The sequence below is a fragment of the Neoarius graeffei genome, chromosome 27, assembly GCF_027579695.1.
Source record: "Neoarius graeffei isolate fNeoGra1 chromosome 27, fNeoGra1.pri, whole genome shotgun sequence".
Lineage (NCBI taxonomy): Eukaryota > Metazoa > Chordata > Actinopteri > Siluriformes > Ariidae > Neoarius > Neoarius graeffei.
In genome coordinates this window covers 5,765,306-5,789,970 of record NC_083595.1, presented here as the reverse complement: position 1 = coordinate 5,789,970, position 24,665 = coordinate 5,765,306, and the positions used below count along the sequence as shown (strand labels likewise).

Sequence of the window (24,665 nt, the reverse complement as noted above, 5' to 3'; positions counted from 1 at the left end):
AACAAGGATAGGCGCCGTGCGCCGCAGAACTGATAACAGCGGCGAGAAACGCCGCTTTAATTTAAATGAATGAAAACCGCTTACCTGAACGAAAACAAGCCGGCCTCCAGCGGCGAGGACACGCCTCGGAGAGCTAATCAGCTAACTCCACCGAGCGAGAGCGCTCAGCTTAACGGAGTAACAAATCAACGAATATAGCGACAAGAGAAAAGAATTGGTGGACTTAACGCAGTTTCTTGGAAGGTGCGTAAGCACAGCCCCAACCCTACGGGTAACGAAACTAACACGCGTTTTGTCCAAATTCCAACTCGCAACCTGCAAACGCGAGAAGATGCAAGAGGTCACTTCCTGGGTTTACCGGTCTTTTATGCCGGGGTCACAGGGTGACGTCACCCAGGTCACACGTGACTTTGTTGTTACTATTACTTGACCTGCACGTTCGTGTGATGGATATCCATGTGCTGAAAGCACCGCCTCTGGCGGTCAGGAGAAACGAAATAGAACTCCATGTTTTAACATCACACCTGGGTGAAATTTTACCACATGCAATTTTAGTTTATCGTCCCACCTCTCTACAATCGCCATCATATTATGTAGTCCAGTGCATCAGGAATAAAAACAAAAATACAGATGATTCAACATGTCACTCGAGCAGGAACACGACACAGAACACCATTACGACACTAGCGTGACGACTTCACACAATTCCACAGCAGTGCACTTACTCAACGAAACCACATCCAGCGTGCTATTAACAAAGGCAAAATACATGCGTCCCGTTCTCATTTAGATTTTTCAGCAAAACAGCAGGGGTCAATAAATATTCTTCATCCTACTTATTCACAAACTGAAATTTCAGAGCGATATATACACATACGCATGGGAGGAATGGAAGTGAGAAACCTGTCTACACACAACACTGCGACGGAATGTAATGCATGATTAGTCCATGCGGATCTTCTGATTGGTCATCCTGTAGATGATGCTGTCGTAGCCCGGGTCCATGTTCCACAAGTTGTACGAGATGACGATGACGGCGAGAGCCAACGCGATCATGAGCCACAGCACGATGTTGAACACGACAGCGTATTCAAAGTTGTACTTGTAGGCCAGATTGTAGGGGCTTCCTGGGTTACTCTGGAACCAAAACAAGTCAATCACAAACACTTAGGGTTAATACGGGGCAACGTGGTTTTATTTTACTAATCCTCTTTTGGTTTTAAAAAGAAGATGCTCTGATTTACCAAAAAGGCAGAGTGCGCTTATCACCTAGAACGATATCAAAAAGGGTGCATTCATCTTAAAGCTCTAAATAGCGGGCGGCGTGTTGCAATAAGCGTTTTGAAACTCGAAGCAGTTTCTCATGGTGCTGCACTGACCACGTGTTGGACAGTCTGTGTGCATGGGCTCAGTCCTTCATAGCTGTAATTAACACACTGTGCAGTGAACACGTCTGACTGTGTGCAAGCTTCTGCGTCTTATAAATCAGAAATGAGGTCAGCTTTGGTGTGGGTTTCACACGTTATCAGAGGGTGGAGAGAAACGAGTGCGCTTGTTTGTGAGAGCTGCTTGCTGGGGGTTAGCACGCTCTGACCAATGTTTCTATTTACAGCTCACTCGTTACTTCCTAGCTTTGTGGCTAGTGAGAGGTGTAAATGTTTGAGCTCTGGAAACCACCTGAAACTCATATCTTTGTACACAATGTAGTACGAAGTCAACACATCTGTGGTTATTAGATTTGACAAATTGATGGCTGACGCCATTTTGTAGCTCCACCCAAATATCTTTGTGACTCAACAGTTAAGACTCTGGGGTGAGTTTCCCAAAAGCCTCTTAATGCTAAGAGCATCTTAACTAGGAGAGTGAGTGTTCATTGTGATGCTCGCTCTACCATTTAACGATGATCTTTGTGCTGTGATGCTTTTGGGAAACTCAGGCCTGAAGGTCATGGGTTCAATCCCCAGCACTGACAAGCTGCCACTGTCGGGCCCTTGAGCAAGCCTCTTAACTCTTTCTGCTCCCGGACCATGGTCACATACCCCGTTGTTGTAAGAGTGTCTGCTAAATGCCTTTAATGTAACGTAATGAATATCGAATGAGACGGGTGGTCTCGGAAGTGTTTATATGAATCACAAGGAGTATTTTAATACGTGTGCGCATCCTGTCATTGCCTGATAACCTCCAGAGAAACTCCTCCCAGAGTTACGACAAGAAAGTGAGACGCGCTTGGCCGCGATGTGGAAAGTCCTGGAGTTGGGTTTGTCGGTGAGCCGCACCGTTTATCGCAGAAGTCAATCTCACTCTGACGAAGCCACAAAATACACATTTGACATAGCTAAGCCTCCTTTAGTGGTGAGCAGCGGTTGTCTGACCTTTCAGATACCCCAGGCAGGTATTTATTCACTGTTCCTTTAAGGTCACATGAGCTACATGCTTAATTCCACTGGTTCTGGAGTCTCACCAGTCAGTTTACATTGGCATTGTGTTGCTGCTTCAGAGTAGGGCTTGGTGGCAAGCAAGTTCAGCGTTTTTGTATCTGGTGCATTAAACCACAAGCTCTTCCTCCAGGCACATGCCTAGTCTTCTAATCTCTAAATGCTCAGAAGGAAAGATTTACCTACATAGAATCCCACAGCTCAGCGTACACAGTGAGGAAACGATAAAAGTGCAAGTTGTTGGAAATAAGTTTCAATATTCATTCAATGTCCAGAAACCACACTTTTTTCCTCGTACAAAGCAACACTCATTATGCTGACTGACCATGTGTTTTCAAACCATAGCAGATCCAAAAGGCCATAAATTAACGGAAAATCAATTAGATCAGACGATTTCACGGAATCATCTGATCCTGAAGGGGTGCGTGACGTCACGTGTGTAGTAATCCAGGTATCGATTTTGTTCATGTGTGCAGCAGTGGTTAGACCAGTCCCGATATGGAATCAGGTTTTGGAGAGAATTCTGATAGTGGCTGGGATTCTTATATGTCGGCTGAAGGGGCAGATAATCATCAAGGATATTCCAGAGTAAATGGTTCTCTTCTCAAACCACCAAGACAAGAAACTGCCAGTTCACGACCATCCCACTCAGCACCACCAGCCAGAGAGAATTGGAATCACAGATGCTTAGTGGATTTTTATTCTAAGATGGTCGATGGAAAATATTTACATGCACCTCAATAAAATATAGAAATATTATCTTTAAAGGTCTCATTGCATCGTTTTTTCATTAATTGTGCGGTGGTCTCTAGTATGAATGAATGCCGTGAGCCGGTTGTGGTGAAAAAAAAATGCTGTGGTTCTCCTGTTTCAGGCTGTTCTAGTTTGGTGGAGGAGTGGGTGGCGGGAGAACGACAGGATTTCAGCTCTTATTCATTAATACTCATGACATGTAAACATGTTACCTCTGATTGGCTAACAGCACTGTGACGCTACCTCCAGCGGGTCAGAACAAGCGGATGTGGGTGTCTTTGTAAAAACTGTTCTGATTGGCTATTATGGTCTCAACATCGATGTTTTGACCAATAACAATGTAGATAACACGAATTTTACATCACATTCAACGAGATTTAAACGAGACTAAAGATGGCGACTTACAAATAATGTGTAAACATCGTTGGAGTTAATAAAGTTTGAACAGCATGGAGGAACATACCCCAACCCCCCAAAATTATTAATAATAAAAAAAAATTCTCAACGGATTTGGCATAATATAAAAAGGTCTTTTTTACTCAGAAAAAGCGGAAATCCCTCATCCCTGCCGAGCTTGTGACTAGGGCTGCACGATATCAGAAAAATATGCGATATTCGATAACATGACTGAATATCTCGATATCGATATGTATCACGATAATTAAATATATGTTTTTCTTACCTCTACTCGCCGTTCTGCCCTGTATGTAGCATTTAAAAAAAAAAAAAAAAATACACACCCAATGCATCGCTTCCATTCCAACATTATTTTTTATTGGAAAAACATGGCTACACCTGCAATGGTGTCCATCAATCATCTTTAAATCTCTTAATTTTTGTGAGCGCAGCAGAAAATGTCTTAAGTTGAAGTAAACAAAAAACTGAAAACTACATTACATTAACATAAAGCATTCAAAATGGCAATTTCAGCGGCTCCCGGGAGATGAAGGTGAGCGACACAGATTCACCATAAACTCAAACACAATCTGTTAATAACACATGCGGGTGAGAGAGCAGTGGTGTGTGTGTGAGAGAGAGAGAGAGCGGTAGCGTGTGTGAGTGAGCGAGCGGTAGTGTGTGAGAGAGAGTGAGAGCGGTAGTGTGTGTGTGTGTGTGTGTGTGAGAGAGAGAGAGAGAGAGAGAGAGAGCAGTTGTGTGTGTGCGCGTGTATGTGTGTGAGAGAGAGAGAGAGAGAGAGAGTGAGAGAGTGAGAGAGGTAGTGTGTGTGTGTGTGTGTGTGTGTGTGTGTGTGTGTGTGTGTGTGTGTGTGAGAGAGAGAGAGCGGTTTTATGTTTTAATGCTTCTGTACAGCAGTGTTTGTCCCAGCGAGCCGCCCCACCACTGTTTTACAGGTACATGTCTTGCAAAGTACCCGAGTTTGCAGTCCATCACCCCTCCCGAATCCAAAGTACTTCCAAATAGCAGACGTGCATTTTTTTTTTGGAAACCAGTTCCTCCTCACACAAGTTTGTCTAACCACACTTGCTCCCGCCTTCTGCCATCACCACGAGGCTTTTACTTGTTTTGCAATAGGGGGCGGAGTTATCCCGCGGCGCTTGTTGACATTCAAATGTGATTGGACGGCACAGAAAAATGTGCCTTTTATCGAAATTTAAGTAATTTTTGCAGTATGTGTATCACAAACTATGATATCGCGATATCGATACTTTTTCGATATATTGTGCAGCCCTACTTGTGACCATGTCATGCATGCTAACGTGGAGAATACGAACATGCTATTTTGTAACAAAAACCTTCGAACAAAAAGGTCATGTTTTGCTTACAGCTTGTGAGCTGGTGGTCGATCGTCTTGACGGTACAGATCCAGGGATTAAAAACAACCTCGAAGCAAAACCACTACTGAAGGCACCGAAGTTTGAAAAGTCACTGTGGTTGAAATGATCAGAACACAGTACTAACGCTGCATTACACTTCGCTGGGGGTGTTCCAAAGATAAATTCCAACCATTTCTTCTTCACCTCTTCTATCTTGGGCAAGAAATGCAACGATGTGTTACTGCCACAAATAACACAGGCACGAACTTGTTCAGACATGTTTTCAGCTAGCTGTTAGGTCCTCTTCATTAGCTACTGACGAGATGGGCTCTGCTATCTCTCCTCGCGCTTAAAGCTGAACTTCCTTCCCGTGGGCGGTCGCAAGCCAAGGTGGGCGAGGCCATGACTACTAATTTTTGAACTTACGCAAGTTCGTAGGGCTTTTTCTGATTCGCTTGTTTTTCCGACTATTTTCTTCCATAAGCTAATACAGGGAATGGGGGTAGAATTACATTTTCACATGCAGCATGCATATGCAACTCGGAGTGAACTATGGTATTTCAAAAAGAGCCAGTATTAAACGTTTTTGGTGGAAGGGCACCTTTAAAACGTACACTTATTCAGTGTAATTATTGAAAATATGAAGTGATGATAGGGGAATTGACAAACTGTCCAAATGTCATTTATTAAATAAATGGGTTTCTTTTTTGCTCTAGTAATTCCCATGTGGTCGCTCTGGTGGTGATGGACACTTGATGAATCAGATTTATTATTAGTCGGCGACACGAAATCTGCCCCCTTTGTTTGCAAACCTCACCCACTTTTGCTTTAGATGAGGAGCATTTCTCAAAAAATTGTGAACTGAATGTCCTGTTGTATCGGGATTTGAACATCCAAACACAACGCAGTGCTTTCCCATCGTTATTTTTGTAAGATTCCAACAACAATGTCTAATTTCAGCGCGTAAACAAGCACGGAGTCAGATGAACCGAAATGACCCAGATAACCGGGTTTCCACACGTGACGTCATGCGAGATTAACCCTGAGGCAAGGCTGCCTTTATCCGGAAGCCGTGACTTATCGATAGTTTTGTGCTTGATAATTTCTCCCCCCTGCTTTAACTAATTCATTTTGGTTGTTACTAGTAATATTCATTATAAGGCATTACATACACTTTAAATCCTGTTCAGTTCGTGATTAAATAGGAACGAGGCTTGTGTGGATCCAGAACCAGTGTTTTAAGTGTTAAACTGTGTGTTTGTCTCTCTGGCTGGTCTTTGTTGAGGGTGGGCTCTGAGGCCCTTTTTTTTTCCCAAGGTATTGCATGCATGCTTTTTTAAAAAGACCCTTGCATACATCCTGAATCTTAGCAAAGTCAAATGGGTCACGGGGGATAAAGTTCAGAGCAGAGAAAATACAGCTGCGAAGGACGTCACATGTTTGTGATGCACAAGATGAGGGGCAGAACAGAAAATACCCAGCCTTTATATGGCTCTTCATAACAAGAGATTAATTCTTTAAAGCGTTTAAGTTTCACTAAAGGAGAAAGTGCAGTACAGGAGCTAACAATTTAACACTGAATTTCAATTTTAGAAATCCAAATTTATAAAGCCATCATGTCCATTTCCACTCGTCCTTCATTCTAGCAGGCAGCGTGACCTGGCCGAGTGTTTTAGCTTCTGGTAAAAGAAACAGTGCTTATGACCACAGCTGAAAATAAACACGCCGCATCCTTAACAGACCCTTGTGTGAATACCGTGACCCTGCGTAAAGCATCATGCAAATATGCAGACATCAAAAGTGCTGAATTTAAAAACTCACAATCTGCTTCGCCTCCAGGATGGAGCGCGACTTCCTGGTTAGCGGAGTCTCAAACGTCTTCACCGTCACCACCTCCACCACCGCATTGCTGCCATAAACGCCGAAGACGTCAGCAAACTAGAGAACATGATGGAGATGAAGAAAGGGTTTAATGACGTAAAATATAAGCCGTCACTACTGCCGTTAAATCTCTCCTCGTCAATCCGAGATTTGTATTTGCGGCCATCACTAAAACGTGTTTACTACAGCTGTATACAAATGTATATTATTTACAGTTGAACTCAAAATTATTAGCCCCCCTTGTGGAATTGAACATAATTCTTGATTTCTCCATGAAAATGACCATTGACAACAAATGTTTTTATTCTTGAAATAAATGCACTATGAAGACATTGTCCAACAAGTTTCATTACGATATCTTATTATCACACTGAGTTTCAACCAAAAACAGCAAAAGTGAGATGTTCAAAATTATTAGCCCCCTGACCATTAGTAGTCAATTGTGTACCCTTTTTGACCCACAACTGACAACAACCTCTTGGAATAGTTTTTCACTAGGTTGGCACAGGTCTCCTGAGGAATTTTGGCCCATTCCTCCATTGCAAACTGTTCCAACTGGCCCAAATTGGATGGTTTTCGTGCATGGACGTTCTTTTTCAGCACTTGCCACAGGTTTTCTATTGGATTGAGATCTGGGCTCTGTGCAGGCCACTGTATGACGTTGGTCTTGGTATCCTTGAAGTATTGCTGGACTATTTTAGATGTATGCTTTGGGTCGTTATCTTGCTGGAAGACCCAACGACGACCTAAGCGCAAAGTGAGAGCAGACTTCTGCATGTTTTCCTTCAGTATTTTTAGGTAATCTTCCTTTTTCATGGTGCCATGCACCCGAACCAGACTGCCTGTACCTGAGGCTGCAAAACAGCCCCACAGCATGATGCTGCCACCACCATGTTTAACTGTGGGAACTGTGTTCACAGGGTTGAAGGCCTCTCCCTTTCTTCGCCATACATAGGCAATGTCCATATGCCCAAACAGCTCCAATTTCGTCTCATCTGACCAAAGCACAGACTTCCAAAACTCATCTTTCTTCTTCAAGTACTCACGGGCAAACTTTAGTCGGGCTTTGATGTGACAATGTTTTAGTAAGGGGGTTCTTCTGGGACGATAGCCCCGAAGCCCATTCCGATGAAGAGCCCTCACAACAGTGTGCCTTGACACACAAACTCCAGAAGAGGCCAGGTCAGCAACAATTTCCTTTGCAGATGTACGGGGCTCTTTACGGACATCTCTGACAATTTTTCTTTCCAGAGTTCTTGAGATCTTACACTTGCGTCCACGACCAGGTTTGTTCTTGACCGAATTTGTCTCCTTGTACTTGGCAATGATGCACCGAACTGCAGTTCTGGAGACTGTAAACCTCTTCGAAATGGCAGTGTAGCCTTGGCCCTTGTCATGAGCCTCCACAATCTTTTGTCGGAGTTCAAGACTTATTTCTTTAGTCTTCGGCATTGTGACAAATAGTAATCCTCCTCATTCATTCAAATGCCCTGTTCCTTGGAGTCCTTTTAAACTGTTGAATGGAGCCAATTGACTACAGGTGTTGCTAGGAAGCCAATTGATTGCACAGGTGTTGTTTAAAAGCTGATTGGTTAATTAACTGTGTTTTAAAAGCAAGAATCCACATGGGGGCTAATATTTTTGACCAACTCATTTTTACCATATTTCATATAAAGACAGCCTAAAACTAATTTCATATTCCAAAATGCACCACAAACATCTGAATAGTACTGGTGATTGTTTGTGTATATCATTTTATCAATGCTTTAAACATTTGGAGGATATTTGGGAAAATGTTCCAAAATTTAAGGGGGGGCTAATAATTTTGAGTTCAACTGTATATATGCAATGTGTGCAAGAGTGACGTTGCTACAGAGCCTCAACGCAAGTGAAAGTCAGTTTACAACCTTTTTTTTTTACTCTTTTCTGACACTTTCAAAAGGTGTTTGTGGTGAACGTGATGGTGCACAGGTGCAGGTTTAGGAAGAGTTTCCCCCATTTAACCACATGCAATAGGATCTGTTTGCTGAAAACGTGTGGTGTGGTTTTTCACCTTCTGCAGCTACCAGAATCTTCCGGGCGTCTTGGAACTGGGGGGAGTCCGGGCCGTAGCGCCGGGTGAGCTCCTCCATCCCAGCCAGCTCCAGAGAGAACAGATCAGGAGCCTGGTCCTTAGCCAAGTGCTTGTGTCTCATCAGCTAGAGAGAGGGGGAGGGACAGACAGAAGAGAGAGAGGGGGAGGGACAGAGAGAAGAAGGAGAGAGGTGGTCAGTGTTTCATTCATGGCCAGAGGCTCAGTTCCCAAGACTCAGAGGATTTCAAGCAGATTTTCTTCAGAGCTGTTGCAAAAATCAACATCTCATAGACCCATCCAGCTGTTGTCGTAAAAATCAAAGTAAGGCTCCACCCCAAAACAGCACATGTACTACGTACATACACAGGGTATAGTGAGTGCAAGGAGACCCTATTAATGAATACGAGCAGTAGCCAGGCAGCTGACAGGTGTGTGTATGCAGTCAGCCTGCTGCAGCGTCTTATCATTTTGGCTTGTGAACATGCGCGTTAACGATACCATAAACACAAAAGGATGGCGCACACCCTTTACATGGAGTCTACAGCGCAGTCCAGGAATACAGGATGTTATTACAGTGTGGGGAAATAAGGAATTTTAAGCAGACTGTCACAGGACAGACAAGTCTGAAATGTTCTATCCACCCAAGTTTCAGTCTGTCTGAATGACGGGCCAAAGGCCCAGAACAATGCGGCCAGGGGTCCAGGGCCCACCTTCAGGCCCCGGAAGCTGAAGGGCTTTAGATGCCTAGAGATGCTTCTCAGCTATTTCCAGGCACATTTCTGTCATCTTCAAAGGCCAAATTACACTCGACATTAATTGCTGATTACACTACAAACTGAATATAATTTACAAGAAAATGTCAGAAGGGTCAAGAAAAACATGTTTAAAGTTGGATCCTTTTTTGGGGGACGGGGGGGAGGGTCCTAAATCCGCACCAGATGGCTGTAGTAGTTACTAGAGTCTCTGATGTTAACTTACCAGAGCAGAAATATCATGCAACACTTGAATCTCGAATAGGAACAGCAGATCAGCCTGGACAAGAAAGTGAAAAATAAATGACATTATTAAAAAAAAAATTTTTTTCAAAAATCAGCCAAAGGAGTCTAACTTACTAAGAACAGTCAATGTCAAACATCAAGCCTGTTTCTATGGCAACCGCTCTAAACTTATGGTAACCGTATGCTCCACCCAGCGCAAAACGGAGCCGAAACAGGTCGTTCATTTTCAGTGATGCTGATTCTGATTTGCAACATGATGTGGGCGGGGTGTGTCGAGTCACGCAACACACGAGTGGCACGGCCAACATAGGACACGCGATTCATAATGCCCGGTCTGAGTGGCGGTGTGTCTCACTGGTCCACACGTGATCTGATCGTTCAGGGACGCACGTTCATGCCAAGGTTCAATTTACAGAAAAAGACTTTTATTTTTAGTATGCAGTCTGAAGCTAACTTGTATGGATACGACATTTGCTTACTAGTTCGCAGCTCCCAGTGAAATCATAGTAACCGAGCAAAAACGAAAAACATGACACGCCCACAGACGAGCAGCACAGAATGATTTGCTTTCGGTATCGCTTACTTTTACATATAGGTTTTCTTTTTTCTGCATCATTGAATTGTCTGAAACCAAATTTTCCTACCACAGGAAGTTGTCTAATACTGAGCAGCCATGGAGGAGATATTACGCAACACCACCTTGTTTTAAAAACATGCACAAAAATCAAATCGTTTGTTTGTTTTCGTTTATTGCCAGTTAAGCAGCTGTGGCTATTTCATGGCAAATACAGGTAATAAATTTAACTTGACATAATCAAAACCAACAATCAAATAAATACATTAAATAAGTTTGTTTACATCAATACACTTTAAAAAAAAAGTTTAAAACCTTTAAAGGTGGGACCTTATTAAAAATATCAAATATACTATCTTCTTTAAAAAATTTCTGTCTTTTTACTCTAAGGGCAGAGCAAGATAAAATATGCTTAATTGATAAGAGACTACCACAAAGATCACAAAGGGGAGGTTCACCTCCAGTTAATAAAAAACCATGGGTGAGTCTAGAATGTCCAATTCTACACCTTGTGTACACAACTTGATCATGTCTGCATGAAAATGACTGGGTTATCACTTGTTTCACTGTATTACATACGTCATGCAGCTTATTTCCAGCACATTCATCCCATTCGGCTTGCCATATATCACTTATGTAAGAACAAAGCACAGGTTTAATGTCAGAGACAGGGATTTGGCATTGAGAAATGTCTTCATTCAGGGCTCCTTTAGCAGCACTGTCTGCCTTTTCATTACCACTCAGGCCCACGTGACCAGGGACCCAGCAAAAAATAATGTCCATGTTAAGTTTAGTTAGGTGATCCACTTTAAGTATTTTGGTAATCAGGGGATGATCAGTCTTTAAAAACTCTGTGCAAATTAAAGGATTTTTGTTGATTGGACTATGTATTCAAGGCCCAAGAGCAAGGCTTGGGCTTCGGCTGTAAAAATAGAGCACAGGTTTGGGATGCGTATTCCACGCTGGTTAGAAGCGACTACCATTGCTGACGACACACAAGTATCTGTTTTTGAGCCATCAGTACAGATTGGGATGTGCAAAGGGAAGCGCTGTCTTGCATCAAGGAAACAACTCTGGTACTCGTTTGGATGTGTGCTAGATTTCTTTCTGTGACTTAGGTCCTGCACAATTACAGGTTGTCTCAAGGTCCAAGGGGGAGTGGAACAGACATATGAAGATTGCAGACTGTCCAGATCAATGTTCAAGTCCTCCAGGAAGGGTTGTATGCGTATTCCAAAAGGTCTGATAGACCTAGGTTTAGCTTCATAAAACTGCAAAAACTGGGGGTGAAAGACAGCACAGTAAGCAGGATTATTTCTGTTTGCTTTGAGTTTGATTGCATACTGTAGAGCAAGTTTTAGGCGCCTTAACTGAAGGGGGGGGGGGGGGGGGGGGGGGTTCTCTTGCCTCCACGTACAGGCTCTGAAGGCTCCCAAGGTCAGTCTTAAGCCTTGATGATGCAGTGTCCAGCGTCTGAATGTATGATTTCCTTGCTGATCCGTAGACAATGCTCCCATAGTCCAAACGGGACCTCACTAGTGCTCCGTAAAGACGCAGCAGCACAGTCCACTCTGCTCCCCACTTTGTCTTTGATAGAACTTTTAAAATATCCAAAGTTTTAAAGCATCTCTTCTTGAGACATTTCATGTGTGGAATGAAGGATAATTTATCAAAGGTAAGTCCAAGAAATTTAACTTCTTTCACCACTTGAATTGGTGCACCATCCATGTAGAGCAGAGGATCATGATGTAATGATCCAAGTTGACAAAAATGAGTACAGACAGTTTTAGATTTAGAAAACTTGAAGCCATTTTGAATCGACCAAGTACTGATCTTGTTTATGCATAATTGGAGCTGTCTCTCAATTGTACTCATATATTTTCCTCTGTAGCAGATACAGAGGTCATCGGCATAAAGGCTGCAAAACAAATGTGGGCTGATTGCTTGTCCGATGCTATTGATTTTGACACTGAATAGGGTGACTGAGAGAATGCTGCCTTGAGGGACTCCTAGCTCTTGAAAATGTGGAGTTGGAAAGGTAGTACCCAGTTGGACCTGGAAACGTCTGTTGGACAAAAAGTTTGAGATAAAAATGGGCAGATGGCCTCTGAATCCCATGCAGTACAGATCCTTTAGAATACCATATTTCCACGTTGTATCATAGGCTTTTTCAAGGTAAAAAAAAAAACTGCTACGACATGTTCTTTTCTGATGAATCCATCACGTATAAAGGACTCCAGTCGAATAAGGTGGTCCACTGTACTCTTCCCCTTCCTGAAGCCACATTGATATTCAGTCAGATGTCCTGCTGTTTCAAGCATCCAAATTAGTCAATTATTCACCATCCTTTCCATGGTTTTACATAAACAACTAGTTAAGGCTATTGGACGGTAGTTTGTGGGGTCAGTGTGATCTTTGCCTGGTTTGGGAATGGGGATAATAAATGCTTTCTGCCAAGATGGTGGAACATTTCCTGATTCCCAGATCGCATTAAATATTGTCAGGAGATGGGCTAATGCACTGGATGGCAGGTTTTTTAAGAACTGATAGTGAATTGCATCAGGGCCCACTGCAGTATCATGGGAGTTTCTTATGGAGCAGAGTAGTTCATCCATTGAGAAAGGCTGATTGTACGGTTCTGAGTTATCTGACAGGAAATTCAAGTCCTTTCCCTCCTCTTTCCTGCGCAAAGCTCGAAATTCAGGTCGTCAATTTTCCACAGAGGAGTTCTTTTCAAACGTTACAGCAAGTTTATCAACAATGTCCTGCTTTGTTGTCAGAAGACCTTCTTGACATTTCAAGTGCTGAACTTGTGAGGTTCCACCTTTTGCCTTCATCTTTTTAATAAAACTCCACACCTTTTTAGAGGATGCATCGGATGTAAGACTGGAAACATATTGTCTCCAGCTTTGTGCTTTAGACTCATTGATAGTCCTACGTGCTTGAGCCCGGCAGATTTTCAATCTAGTGAGATTTTCTGTTGTTGGATGTTTGTTAAAAATTCTCTCTGCTTTCTTCCGGGAGTCAATGGCCTTTTTGCAGTTGTCATTAAACCATGGGTTGGACTTAAGGCCTCTGCATGCTCTTGCGACAAGGCTTTCGCAGATAGCTTTTCGCAGACAGTTGTAATTTATTGTTGAGCGGGGGAATAGGCGTGCGCGATGTTATTCACCGGCACAACGCGGGGGGGGGGGGCCGAAGTCACTAGGAGTAGTTGGTGGGTGTGGTTAGTGGAGTGTTTATCCTCCGGTTACTTATAATGACTAGAACTTTTTTTTTTTATAATGACTAGAACTGGAGTCGTATAGATGTACGTACTTCCTCACTTCCTCAATCAACCGCTCTTCGTGCTGCTCCATCTTCGCTCGTGTTTTTAAAAATGCCGGTCGTGAAAACAAAAACCGGGAAAGTAGGGAAGCGGAAGTGCGTGTACAGCGGGTAGAGTGGACCAATCAGAGCCCTCTTGTCTGCGGCGCTGTCTGCGAGGCTTCTGCGGTGGTCACAATTTTTGGGAGGTGCGCGCAGAGCGTCTGCGAAGGTGGGGGGGGGGCTACGCAGACACTGTCTGCGACACCGTCTGCGAGGACTGGGTTGTCAGCATAAATTGGCCTTTACAGTGGGGCTTTCCTGAGGTCTTAGGGACAGTTTCCTCAGCAATTGCTATCAATGTTTCAGTGAAGTGCTCAACAGGATTTTCAATATTTTGGGGTAAGTGACCAAGTTGGGCGTCACAAAGGTATTGGAAGACATTCCAGTTAGCTTTTTTAAAGTTGCCATCTAGGAGGTCTTAACTGTATATCTGCTTCAGTAGATGTCATGATCAAGGGGAAATGATCGCTCCCACAAAGGTCATCCAAGGGTCGCCAAGAGAAGTCAAGCAAGATGTCAGGGTCACATATTGATAAATCAATTGCTGAGTAAGTACCATGGCCTGGATGTAAATAGGTAAAAGATCCATCATTCCACAGGCATAAGTCATTTTTAGAGATAAAACCTTCCAGAGTCTTGCCTTTAGCGTTTGAATGATTCCCACCCCATGCAGGGTTATGTGCATTAAAGTCCTTTAAGAGGAGGTATGGGGTAGGCAGTTGGTCAGTTAAGTCATCCAGGTCGTGCAAAATTACAGTGACATCAGGAGGAATATAGACGGAGCACAAAGTAACTACTTTATGAAGTGTTATACGGACTGCCACCACTTGCAGATGAGTAGTAATTACAAGGTGGCTGTGTATTATGTCGTTCCGTACCAGGACAGCCACCCCACCTGAAGGACGATGAACATTTGGGCCATAGGCATTAAACATTGTATAATTTTTTAAGGACATAATATTATTTGGCGATAGGCGAGTTTCTTGAAGACAGAAGACAAGAGGATTGAAAAGAGCAGCTAATCGCTGCAGTTCAGAGAAGTTTGCTTTAAAACCATGACAGTTCCATTGAATAATATGGTTAGCTATTGTCATGTGGGTAGAACAGAAACAGGGCCCTTGCTCCTACTTTTGGGGGCGGAGCTTCGGCTACGAGGGGTTGAGGATTCCTTCATTTCCACATCCTTATAGTTTCCATTCCTATGTTCTTGACTTGATTTAGACTGAAGTAGTATTTGTCGATTTCTTTTTCTCTTTTGATGGTTGGGAAGGTTCAATCATGACAGACGTTTGACTGGCAGAAGACTGGGAATTCATGTTTTTGTTTTTATTGGAAGTTGAAGATGTTTTGTTTCCACTAATCAATTGCGGCTTATCTTTGTTCAGCCAGGTAAAGTCTGTTTGACAATCAGTTGACTTCATAGGGGGTTTCACAATAGAAGCAAACGATTGCTGGAACTTGTACAAGGAAAATCTTTCCACCTGTTTCCTTGCCTGTGGATAGCTTATATTCTTAGTGACCCTAATCCTTTGAATTTCTCCCTCTTTAATCCATACAGGGCAGTCCTTTGATGAGGCTGGATGGTTCCCTTGGCAGTTGCAGCATTTTGGTGGTCTTGTACAGATTAGTTCATGCCCATCTTCTCCACAGGTACAGCAAACTGATTTATTTTTGCAACTGGCAGAGCCATGGCCAAATTTTTGGCAATTGAAGCATCTCAAAGGGTTAGGGATGTATTTATCCACCTGCACACTTAAGTATCCGATTAGGATTCTTTCAGGATGGTCATGTAGATTGAAGGTCAAGATATAGGTACCAGTTTTTATGATTTTATCATCCCTTTTCAAGGTAATTCTCCTTAAATGAGTCACGCCTTGCTCTTTCAATTCAGTAGCTATGTCAGCTTCTTCCATATCATGGAGGTCTCTAGTGCGGATTACTCCTTTGCAGCTATTCAGATGAGGGTGAGGGAAGGTCCGCATAGGTACTCCTGCTAAACTATTACAGTGTAATAAATTGTCTGCATGAGACTTTCTTGAACATTCAACTAAAATCTGACCAGATCGCAGTTTCTTAACATCTTTAACAGCCCCCGCTATTCCTGAGATTCCTTTCTGAATCGCAAAAGGGGACAACTTCGTGAGGGGCATGTCTGGTGTTGCAGATTCCAGAACTATAAATTTAGGCCAGTTATTTATTTTAGGGGGGTACATCAATGCTATTTCAGAGCCGTCATCCAAGTCTTGATCCATGAATCTTCTCTTATTGGGTTGATTAGTAGCCATATTTGCGGATAAAAATTCATCATCTCTGCTCCTCACCCACCTCGGAGCCCAACTAGGGGATGCACAGAGCTGCGGTTCTCCTCCAGATATGCATCAAAGATACAGGGATGGTATACTCGAGCAATTTAAACAAAAATGTTCATATCACTCGATTGACCCTCAGCCAAAGTCTTTAAGGAAAAATAAAAGACTTTGACAAGCCGATTGATTGGATCGGGCCCTTCCAACCTCCCGTCTAAGTGAAGTAGGAGCCAAAGCACTGTGTTGGACTTGTGGGAGCCGCAGCCAGCCACATTCCTCAAGTACCAGGCAATCGTCCTCCACTGACACGGGTAGCAACTTACGGCAAACAAGTCGCCCCATTTGTCGCCTCTTACGATCAGCAAGGGGGTGCTAGGGACCTATTCTACGGGGTAGAATAGGTCCCTAGCACCCCCTTGCTGATCGTAAGAGGCGACAAATGGGGCGACTTGTTTGCCGCAAGTTGCTACCTGTGTCAGTGAAGGACGATTGCCTGGTACTTGAGGAATGTGGCTCAAGTACCAGGCTCCACCGAGTGTTTGTTTTCTACTGCTTATTTCCAGTACTGGGTTTTTTTTCTTTATAGTTCTGTTCCACTAAAAACCAGAGTGAGGTAAGCAGTTAAGTTGAGACAGGAGGCCATGTGCAGCGTGTGTGCGCGCACGCATGTGTTAGATCTGCACACACTGCTGCAGGAGTGTTTACCTCCTTGCTGGGGGTGAGCTGCAGAACCACAGGCGTGCTCTCAGCAAACAGTGTGTGGTGAACGGCACCGTCTGAGATGAGACAGAGCGGGGGGGGGGTTAGTAAGACACAGAAGGAGGGAATCCACAGGCACCCATGCTGAGAGTCTCATAACAGTAAAATAAAAGTTGTTCAATTCCACAACTGCGCAATATTAAAATAACTGCAAGGGAAGTCGAACCTTCAAGAACACTCATTTACAAAAAAAAAAAATCTAGCCACTTCCTTTTTGTACAGAATAGACAAAATAAAAGATTCCAAAGAAGCATTAAAAGGATAGTTCGGGATTTTTGACATGAGTCTGTATGGCATCCCCATCAATAGTGTCGTGCAAACACACTGACTTACCCCTGACAGCATCCTGAGAGTCCAGTTCTTGTCCAGACGAAAGTAGTCCGGCAAGTTTGTTGGGGTCACGAAAGTAAAACGTTTTTCGTCTCAAAACAGTATGTGTTCAAAAGAGTGATATATTTGCATCACAAAACCGTTGCCAAATAAAAAGTCAGACCTCGAAATCACTTGGCACTATTTTCTCTCCCTTCTTATCACTGCGCGCTGCCGCCAGGTGACAGCCACGGCTGTTTCATTCATTGTTTTAGTGATGGGAATTTCGGCTCTTTTTCGGGAGCCGGCTCTTCTTACTATAAGGAGCCGGCTCTTTCGGCTCCTGAGATTTTATTTTTTATTTAATTGCTGCAATTAACTAGTTAATTAATTACATTATTATTTATATTTTATCAATAGGATGTTTTCCATTTTATTTTTTAGTTTTTGTAGCCATTGTAAAGCTTTGTAAAGTATAGCAGTGTAACAATGTTCTCGCTATAGAAATAAAACTTACCAATTAATAAATTATTTTCTCACAAACATAATGCAAAACTGTGTTATATTACCAATATAAAATACACAGAAGACATCAACTGTTTATCCTTTATGGCTTTATTTCACACTCGACCTTGAACAAAATGCCACAAAATAAATTATGAAGTATAAATCAGGCCTAAGAAACTATGAAGCAAAGTTGGAAATTATTTTAACAAACACAGAACAATGTGCAACAAAATATGTGGCACCTTGAGCGCATGTAAAAAGAGAAAAAAGTGCCGCACTCTGCTCCACCAGTAATGAGAAACCGCTGGAACAGCAAATATGCGCCTGTTATAATGACTGCTGTCTCGTTGTATACCGCAGATTAATCTGGCCATGCCAAGGCGGTTGCCGACCGAACCTGTCAATTTATGAGCGACAATTTATATCATGAGCTTTAGGAATTCACGGCAACAAAACAATGATCATGGTTGTCAAATAGACAATCATCCTTCAGCTGAGCTGAACTCTGTCTCTCTCCGTCTCTCTCTCTGTCTCTCTCTGAGGCACCTAAGGACAAAAAACTGATTCGGTTCCCCAACTCGGCTCCCACCGAAGAGCCGGCTCCCGTCGTTCACTTCAAAGAGCCGGCTCTTTGAACCGGATCATTCGCGACCGACACATCACTACATTGTTTACTGGTAGCAAAGTTAGCGACAACATGTCTGACTACGACGGTGAAATGTGTGCGGAGATTCAGCCACATCTTTGTTGCTACAGCCTGGATAGTCGCAAGTGCGCACCATTTTCACAAATATATTATTGTATAGGTTATAGAAGGTGATAAATTTGTCGCTGTTCTTGCTCTCAAATTAGCTTGTTAGCGCCGCTGATCTGAACTCCTAATCACTGCCAAACAGTGGGAAAGGTGTTGATTCCTGCGCAGATGTCAACATGACAGCGCGCAGTGATACCGAGGGAGAGAAAATAGTGCCAAGCGATTTCGAGGTCTGACTTTTTATTTGGCAACAGTTTTGTGATGCAAATATATCACTCTTTTGAACACATACTGTTTTGAGACGAAAAACGTTTTACTTTCGTGACCCCAACAAACTTGCCGGACTACTTTCGTCTGGACCAAAACTGGACAAGAACTGGACTCACAGGATGCTGTCAGGGGTAAGTCAGTGTGTTTGCACGACACTATTGATGGGGATGCCATACAGATTCATGTCAAAAATCCCAAACTATCCCTTTAAGGATTAAGACACTTACATTTTCCAGAGGATAAGAAGAGATGTTAGAGGGAAGATCGAAACCATCAATGCCATGGACGGCAATCAGAGCGTTGGCACGAGGACGCTGGAACAGGGAACCTGGCACGAGGACGCTGGAACAGGGAACCTGCTGCTAAGCCTGGCCATTCGAGATCTTCCACACACACACAAATCACGCAAATATCAACTTAAATCTCACAAAGACAATTCAAACATGGTCACGTTATTTCCAAGAAAAGTCATTTGAAATGTTCTTTCATCAAATACGAAGTGTGGATATCAAAACAAGACAGAGACAGTTACACAACACCTTTAGCAAAAGAAGTTCCCCAGAGTTTGAACAAGATATCCATGCTGATGTCATCACCGAACCATAACACAGTCTGAGTATTTAAGCAATTATCAAGAGATGAACACAACATGAGCACATCTGGATTAAGTCTGGAATAATAAACATTGGTCCACTTTTAACAGCTTTGATCCTGCACACCTCACGGACGGAGAAGCCCATGGTGAGAGCTACCAGGTCCGGGATCTTCTCTCCCGCTAGCGGCCATTGTCCCGACCTGAAGCTCACATACTGAGGGCTACGCAGCACCGTCAGCTGGTCTCCAAAAACACCTGCAAAAAAAACCCCCCACAATTTTCTCTTTTACAGTTTAATGCAATTGGACTGATTAGATACGATAAATTTTATGAACTGTGTATAATATACTATTTTTCATGTATAAGGTATTTCCATGTGTGAATTGCACTCCTTAATACAAAAAATGTTCTGGGTAAAAATCTTCCAAAAAAGCAAAGTAGTCTTTAAAGGAGTTCTTTCAGTCTCTCTCTCTCTCTCTCTCTTTACAGGCCCAGTTCTTGTGCTAACAGAACATCAGATCACTTATTGGGTTCTAATTAAAAAATAATAATTTTAACAAAACCAGGAAATTAAAAAAAAAAAAAAAAGAGAAAAGCAGCTCCTGCTCAGGCCTGACTGAAGGCACGTCATGTGATCAGAGCAGTCACGTGACACCGCATCCGTTTTGTTGCTCCGAAAGCGGGTGATATTTCACTCTTTAACGTTTAAAATTGCATTTAGTTTTTCACAAATTGTTGAAATATAAAAAAGCCCATTTTAAAAAGCATTTGTCGTCAGTAAAGATATGAGGACAAATATTTAATCTACCCCTATCGAGCTGAGAGAAGACATGGCTGAATCCCCAAAACCCTGTATAATGACTATATAGTGCACTTCACAGGCTGTAAGCTGCATTCTCTCATAACGTGTATAATATATAGTGCACTTACAGAGTGAACATGAAGCTATTTGGGATTTAACCCTTCAGCCGGCTGTATTAGCATCCTATGCTAACCTCAAGAGTTCATCTCTCTGACGCGTTTAGACAATGATATATAAATATGTACCCTTTTTTTTACAACGTTTACAAAATCAGTCCTAAATCGCTGAATGTTTACCTGCTAAAACCGCAAGTGTAACGAAAACTACCGCGCTCTTCATCATCCGCCGACTTTAGAGAAACGACAACACTTTCCTCGCGCACCAAGAATCAGCTGACCGTCACTGCGCTGCGCTGTGCGTGATGACGTTAACTATTACGCAGAACGTGAGGACGTGCTGAAGAAAAAGTTTATCTATATCTCCACCTAGCGGATGCACCTGGGTAGTGACTGAAAGCTGTAAAAGTGAGTTTCAGTGTAAAGTGATGTTTCGTGCACGGAATCTACAGGAAAGCCAATCTGATTTCTCATCTCATCTCATCTCATTATCTCTAGCCGCTTTATCCTGTTCTACAGGGTCGCAGGCGAGCTGGATCCTATCCCAGCTGACTACGGGCGAAAGGCAGGGTACACCCTGGACAAGTCGCCAGGTCATCACAGGGCTGACACATAGACACAGACAGGGGCGCAGATAGGATTTTTGAACTGGGGGGGACTGAGCTGTCAGCAAATGATTCCATTTTGTGTGTGTGTTATGTACTACCGTTCAAAAGTTTGGGGTCACTTTGAAATGTCCTTATTTTTGAAAGAAAAGCACTGTTCTTTTCAATGAAGATCACTTTAAACTAATCAGAAATACACTCTATACATTGCTAATGTGGTAAATGACTATTCTAGCTGCAAATGTCTGGTTTTTGGTGCAATATCTCCATAGGTGTATAGAGGCCCATTTCCAGCAACTCTCACTCCAGTGTTCTAATGGTACAATGTGTTTGCTCATTGCCTCAGAAGGCTAATGGATGATTAGAAAACCCTTGTACAATCATGTTAGCACAGCTGAAAACAGTTTAGCTCTTTAGAGAAGCTATAAAACTGACCTTCCTTTGAGCAGATTGAGTTTCTGGAGCATCACATTTGTGGGGTCGATTAAATGCTCAAAATGGCCAGAAAAATGTCTTGACTAGATTTTCTATTCATTTTACAACTTATGGTGGTAAATAAAAGTGTGACTTTTCATGGAAAACACAAAATTGTCTGGGTGACCCCAAACTTTTGAACGGTAGTGTGTATACATGTTATTTCACCTCCCTCACTTCCATCACCAGGAACTACCTGCAGGCCAGGACAATGATAACATTTTAACATAGCCTATGGAAATCTAAAGTTTACGCATTATCATCACGCACAGAAATTGCAAAACTGCAAAACTAGTTTTAAAACCGCTAAGTTCCAACTGTTAAACATAGCGAGAGGCTGGGCTACGTGTGTGTGTGTAAAGTGTAAACCAGTGCATCCTGACTTTCTAACTATGCCTGTGTGTTGCATGAGCGGCAGTCAGTCAACAACTCTTCGCAAAGTTTCCTTATGAAACAATATGCTCGCTGAAATTATGGCAGGGAACGCCAGATTAAACATTAAAACTGCCTTCTGAGCACTGTATCTACAGGCTACCACCAAACGAAGGAGGCTACCAGAAAGGCATCTCTACTCCGTACGATTTTATTTTCACTACGACATTACTTTGAACAGACTATCAAAAAATTGCAAGGTGATATGATAAAGTAAGGCACAGTTTACTTACAGTCGTTTTTTTTTTAAACGATATAATCGTTTTCTGCCTTTTGGCACCCTTCATCATGCCGTGTTGGGGTCCTGAACTAGGAGGAGCTGTCCCCGATATGCCTGTCAAACTTGTTGTGGGTGACCATAGCAACCAAGCTCGAGCTCGCAACCCGTGCAGTCTGCGCAGTTGCAACTATGTATATACTGCTGTGCACCTCAATAAACCGAATGGTAATTTGTCTTTTGATTTTTCCGTGAGGTTTGCCTTATGCAAAGAAAGACAGCATAGACGTTTTTTCCTCTCTATAAGTGGGGGGGACCGAACGAGGTGAATTTAAATCTGGGTGGGATGAATTCCCCCTGTCCCCCCCTCTATCTGCGCCCGTGGATACAGACAACCATTCACACTCACATTCACACCTACGGTCAATTTAGAGTCACCAGTTAACCTAACCTGCATGTCTTTGGACTGTGGGGGAAACCGGAGCACCCGGAGGAAACCCACGCAGACACGCGGAGAACATGCAAACTCCACACAGAAAGGCCCTCGCCGGCCACGGGGCTCGAACCCGGACCTTCTTGCTGTGAGGCGACAGCGCTAACCACTACACCACCGTGCCACCCCAGTCTGATTTATTATTCTTATTATTTTCACAGTTTAACAGCTATAAATCTTAAGCAATTAGGGTCAGTGTCAATCCACACGCTTTGCCAACAGAACATGCTTAGAGATTCTCTCCTGGTCAAGGTGATGATAAATTCCAAGAAATATAATTCTGAAAATGCAATTTGTCTTGAATCTACTCTTTTTTTTAAAGGAAGATAATAATAATAATAATAATAATAAAAATAAATTTATAAAAATATATTTATAATATATTTTTGCAGGATTTTAAGTTCTCTGGGATCAGGGGCGGTCCTGGGGGTGGTCCAACCGGGCAGCCGCCCGGGGCGGCATCATGGGGGGGGGGGGGTCACGAGCGCGGGCGCGAAAAAAAAAAATGGTCCCCAAAAAAAAAAAAAAGAGCTCGTGCAGGAGATCAGGAACTTTCCTGACTTGCCGTCAGCAACTGTGACCCCCCTTGTGATTGTTTAACTGTTTAGCTTCTTTTGTTATATATGTTGCGACTTTAATGGAGATTTAAGTCTTCTTGTTAATAATAATGGTGAATGGTACTCTATGATAATTCATTGTGCACTCTGTTGGTAAAACTGACTGACTTGTGCAATATTTTGACCATCGGGTGGTGCTGTAGTACAGTTGTACTTTCTTAAATAGCTGTGGATAGCTGTAATGTGAAGTCATTGAGTCTTTTTGTTTATTGTTTATCTTTTATTGTTTATCTTTGTATTTTTTATTGCACTAGTCATTAAAACTGGAAATTTGTTCTTGAAAATAGCTGTTGTGAGTTTGTGTATGGGGTCGTGTGTGTTCTGGACGAAGTTAGTGTTTTCTTAGGTGGTGGGTGGGAGGTGGTTGTCGGGTTGGGCCGGGGGGGCGCCAGCAGGGGGTTTCGCCCGGGGAGTAAATCACTCTAGGATCGCCACTGTTCAAGACCATTGTTACCCTCCCCAGGAGTGGTCGACCAACAAAGATCACTCCAAAAGCAAGGTGTGTAATAGTCGGTGAGGTCACAAAGGACCCCAGGGTAACTTCTAAGCAACTGAAGGCCTCTTTCACATTGGCTAATATTCATGAATCCACCATCAGGAGAACACTGAACAACAATGGTGTGCATGGCAGGGTTGCAGGAAGAGCCACTGCTCTCCAAAAAGAACATTGCTGCTCATCTGCAGTTTGCTAAAGATCACGTGGACAAGCCAGAAGGCTATTGGAAAAATGTTTTGTGGATGGATGAGACCAAAATAGAACTTTTGGTTTAAATGAGAATTGTTATGTTTGGAGAAAGGAAAACACTGCATTCTAGCAGAAGAACCTTATCCCATCTGTGAAACATGGTGGTGGTAGTATCATAGTTTGGGCCTGTTTTGCTTCATCTGGGCCAGGACGGCTTGCCATCATTGATGGAACAATGAATTCTGAATTATACCAGCGAATTCTAAAGGGAAATGTCAGGACATCTGTCCATGAACTGAATCTCAAGAGAAGGTGGGTCATGCAGCAAGACAACGACCCTAAGCACACAAGTCGTTCTACCAAAGAATGGTTAAAGAAGAATAAAGTGAATGTTTTGGCATGGCCAAGTCAAAGTCCTGACCTTAATTCAATCGAAATGTTGTGGAAGGACCTGAAGCGAGCAGTTCATGTGAGGAAACCTACCAACATCCCAGAGTTGAAGCTGTTCTGTATGGAGGAATGGGCTAAAATTCCTCCAAGCCAGTGTGCAGGACTGATCAACAGTTACCAGAAATGTTTAGTTGCAGTTATTGCTGCACAAGGGGGTCACACCAGATACTAAAAGCAAAGGTTCACATACTTTTGTCACTGACAGATATGTAATATTGGATCATTTTCCTCAAAAAATAAATTACCAAGTATAATATTTTTGTCTCATTTATTTAACTGGGTTCTCTTTATCTACTTTTAGTTCTTCTGTGCTTTAGTGTGATGGGGAAGTGCGTATGGAAGAGTTTGCTTAAGAATCTCGTATTATTTTTTCTGCTCGCATTCGAGTCAGCTCCTTCATGAAAGTGTTTGATTT

At 42.8% G+C, this 24,665-nt stretch overlaps 1 protein-coding gene across 1 annotated transcript; it reads right to left on the bottom strand.

Moving 5' to 3' along the window:
• Positions 1-428: 428 nt before the first annotated feature.
• Positions 429-9,039, bottom strand: LOC132874783 (renin receptor-like). The gene is made up of 3 exons (XM_060911182.1): positions 8,911-9,039; positions 6,785-6,901; positions 429-1,137 (listed from the first exon to the last, which is right to left on the bottom strand). The coding sequence occupies exons 1-3, from the start codon at positions 9,037-9,039 to the stop codon at positions 943-945; spliced, it is 441 nt and encodes a 146-aa protein (XP_060767165.1). The 3' UTR covers positions 429-942.
• Between the last annotated feature and the right edge of the window lie 15,626 nt (positions 9,040-24,665).

What these genes read in the sequence shown, in the direction of transcription:
- LOC132874783 (XM_060911182.1), bottom strand. Translation starts at nt 9,039, where the DNA reads ATGAGACACAAGCACTTGGCTAAGGACCAGGCTCCTGATCTGTTCTCT. An exon ending in AAGACGCCCGGAAGATTCTG is followed by an intron (nt 6,902 to 8,910) that starts GTAGCTGCAGAA and finishes CATGTTCTCTAG; the next exon opens with TTTGCTGACGTCTTCGGCGT. An exon ending in TCCTGGAGGCGAAGCAGATT is followed by an intron (nt 1,138 to 6,784) that starts GTGAGTTTTTAA and finishes TTTTGGTTCCAG; the next exon opens with AGTAACCCAGGAAGCCCCTA.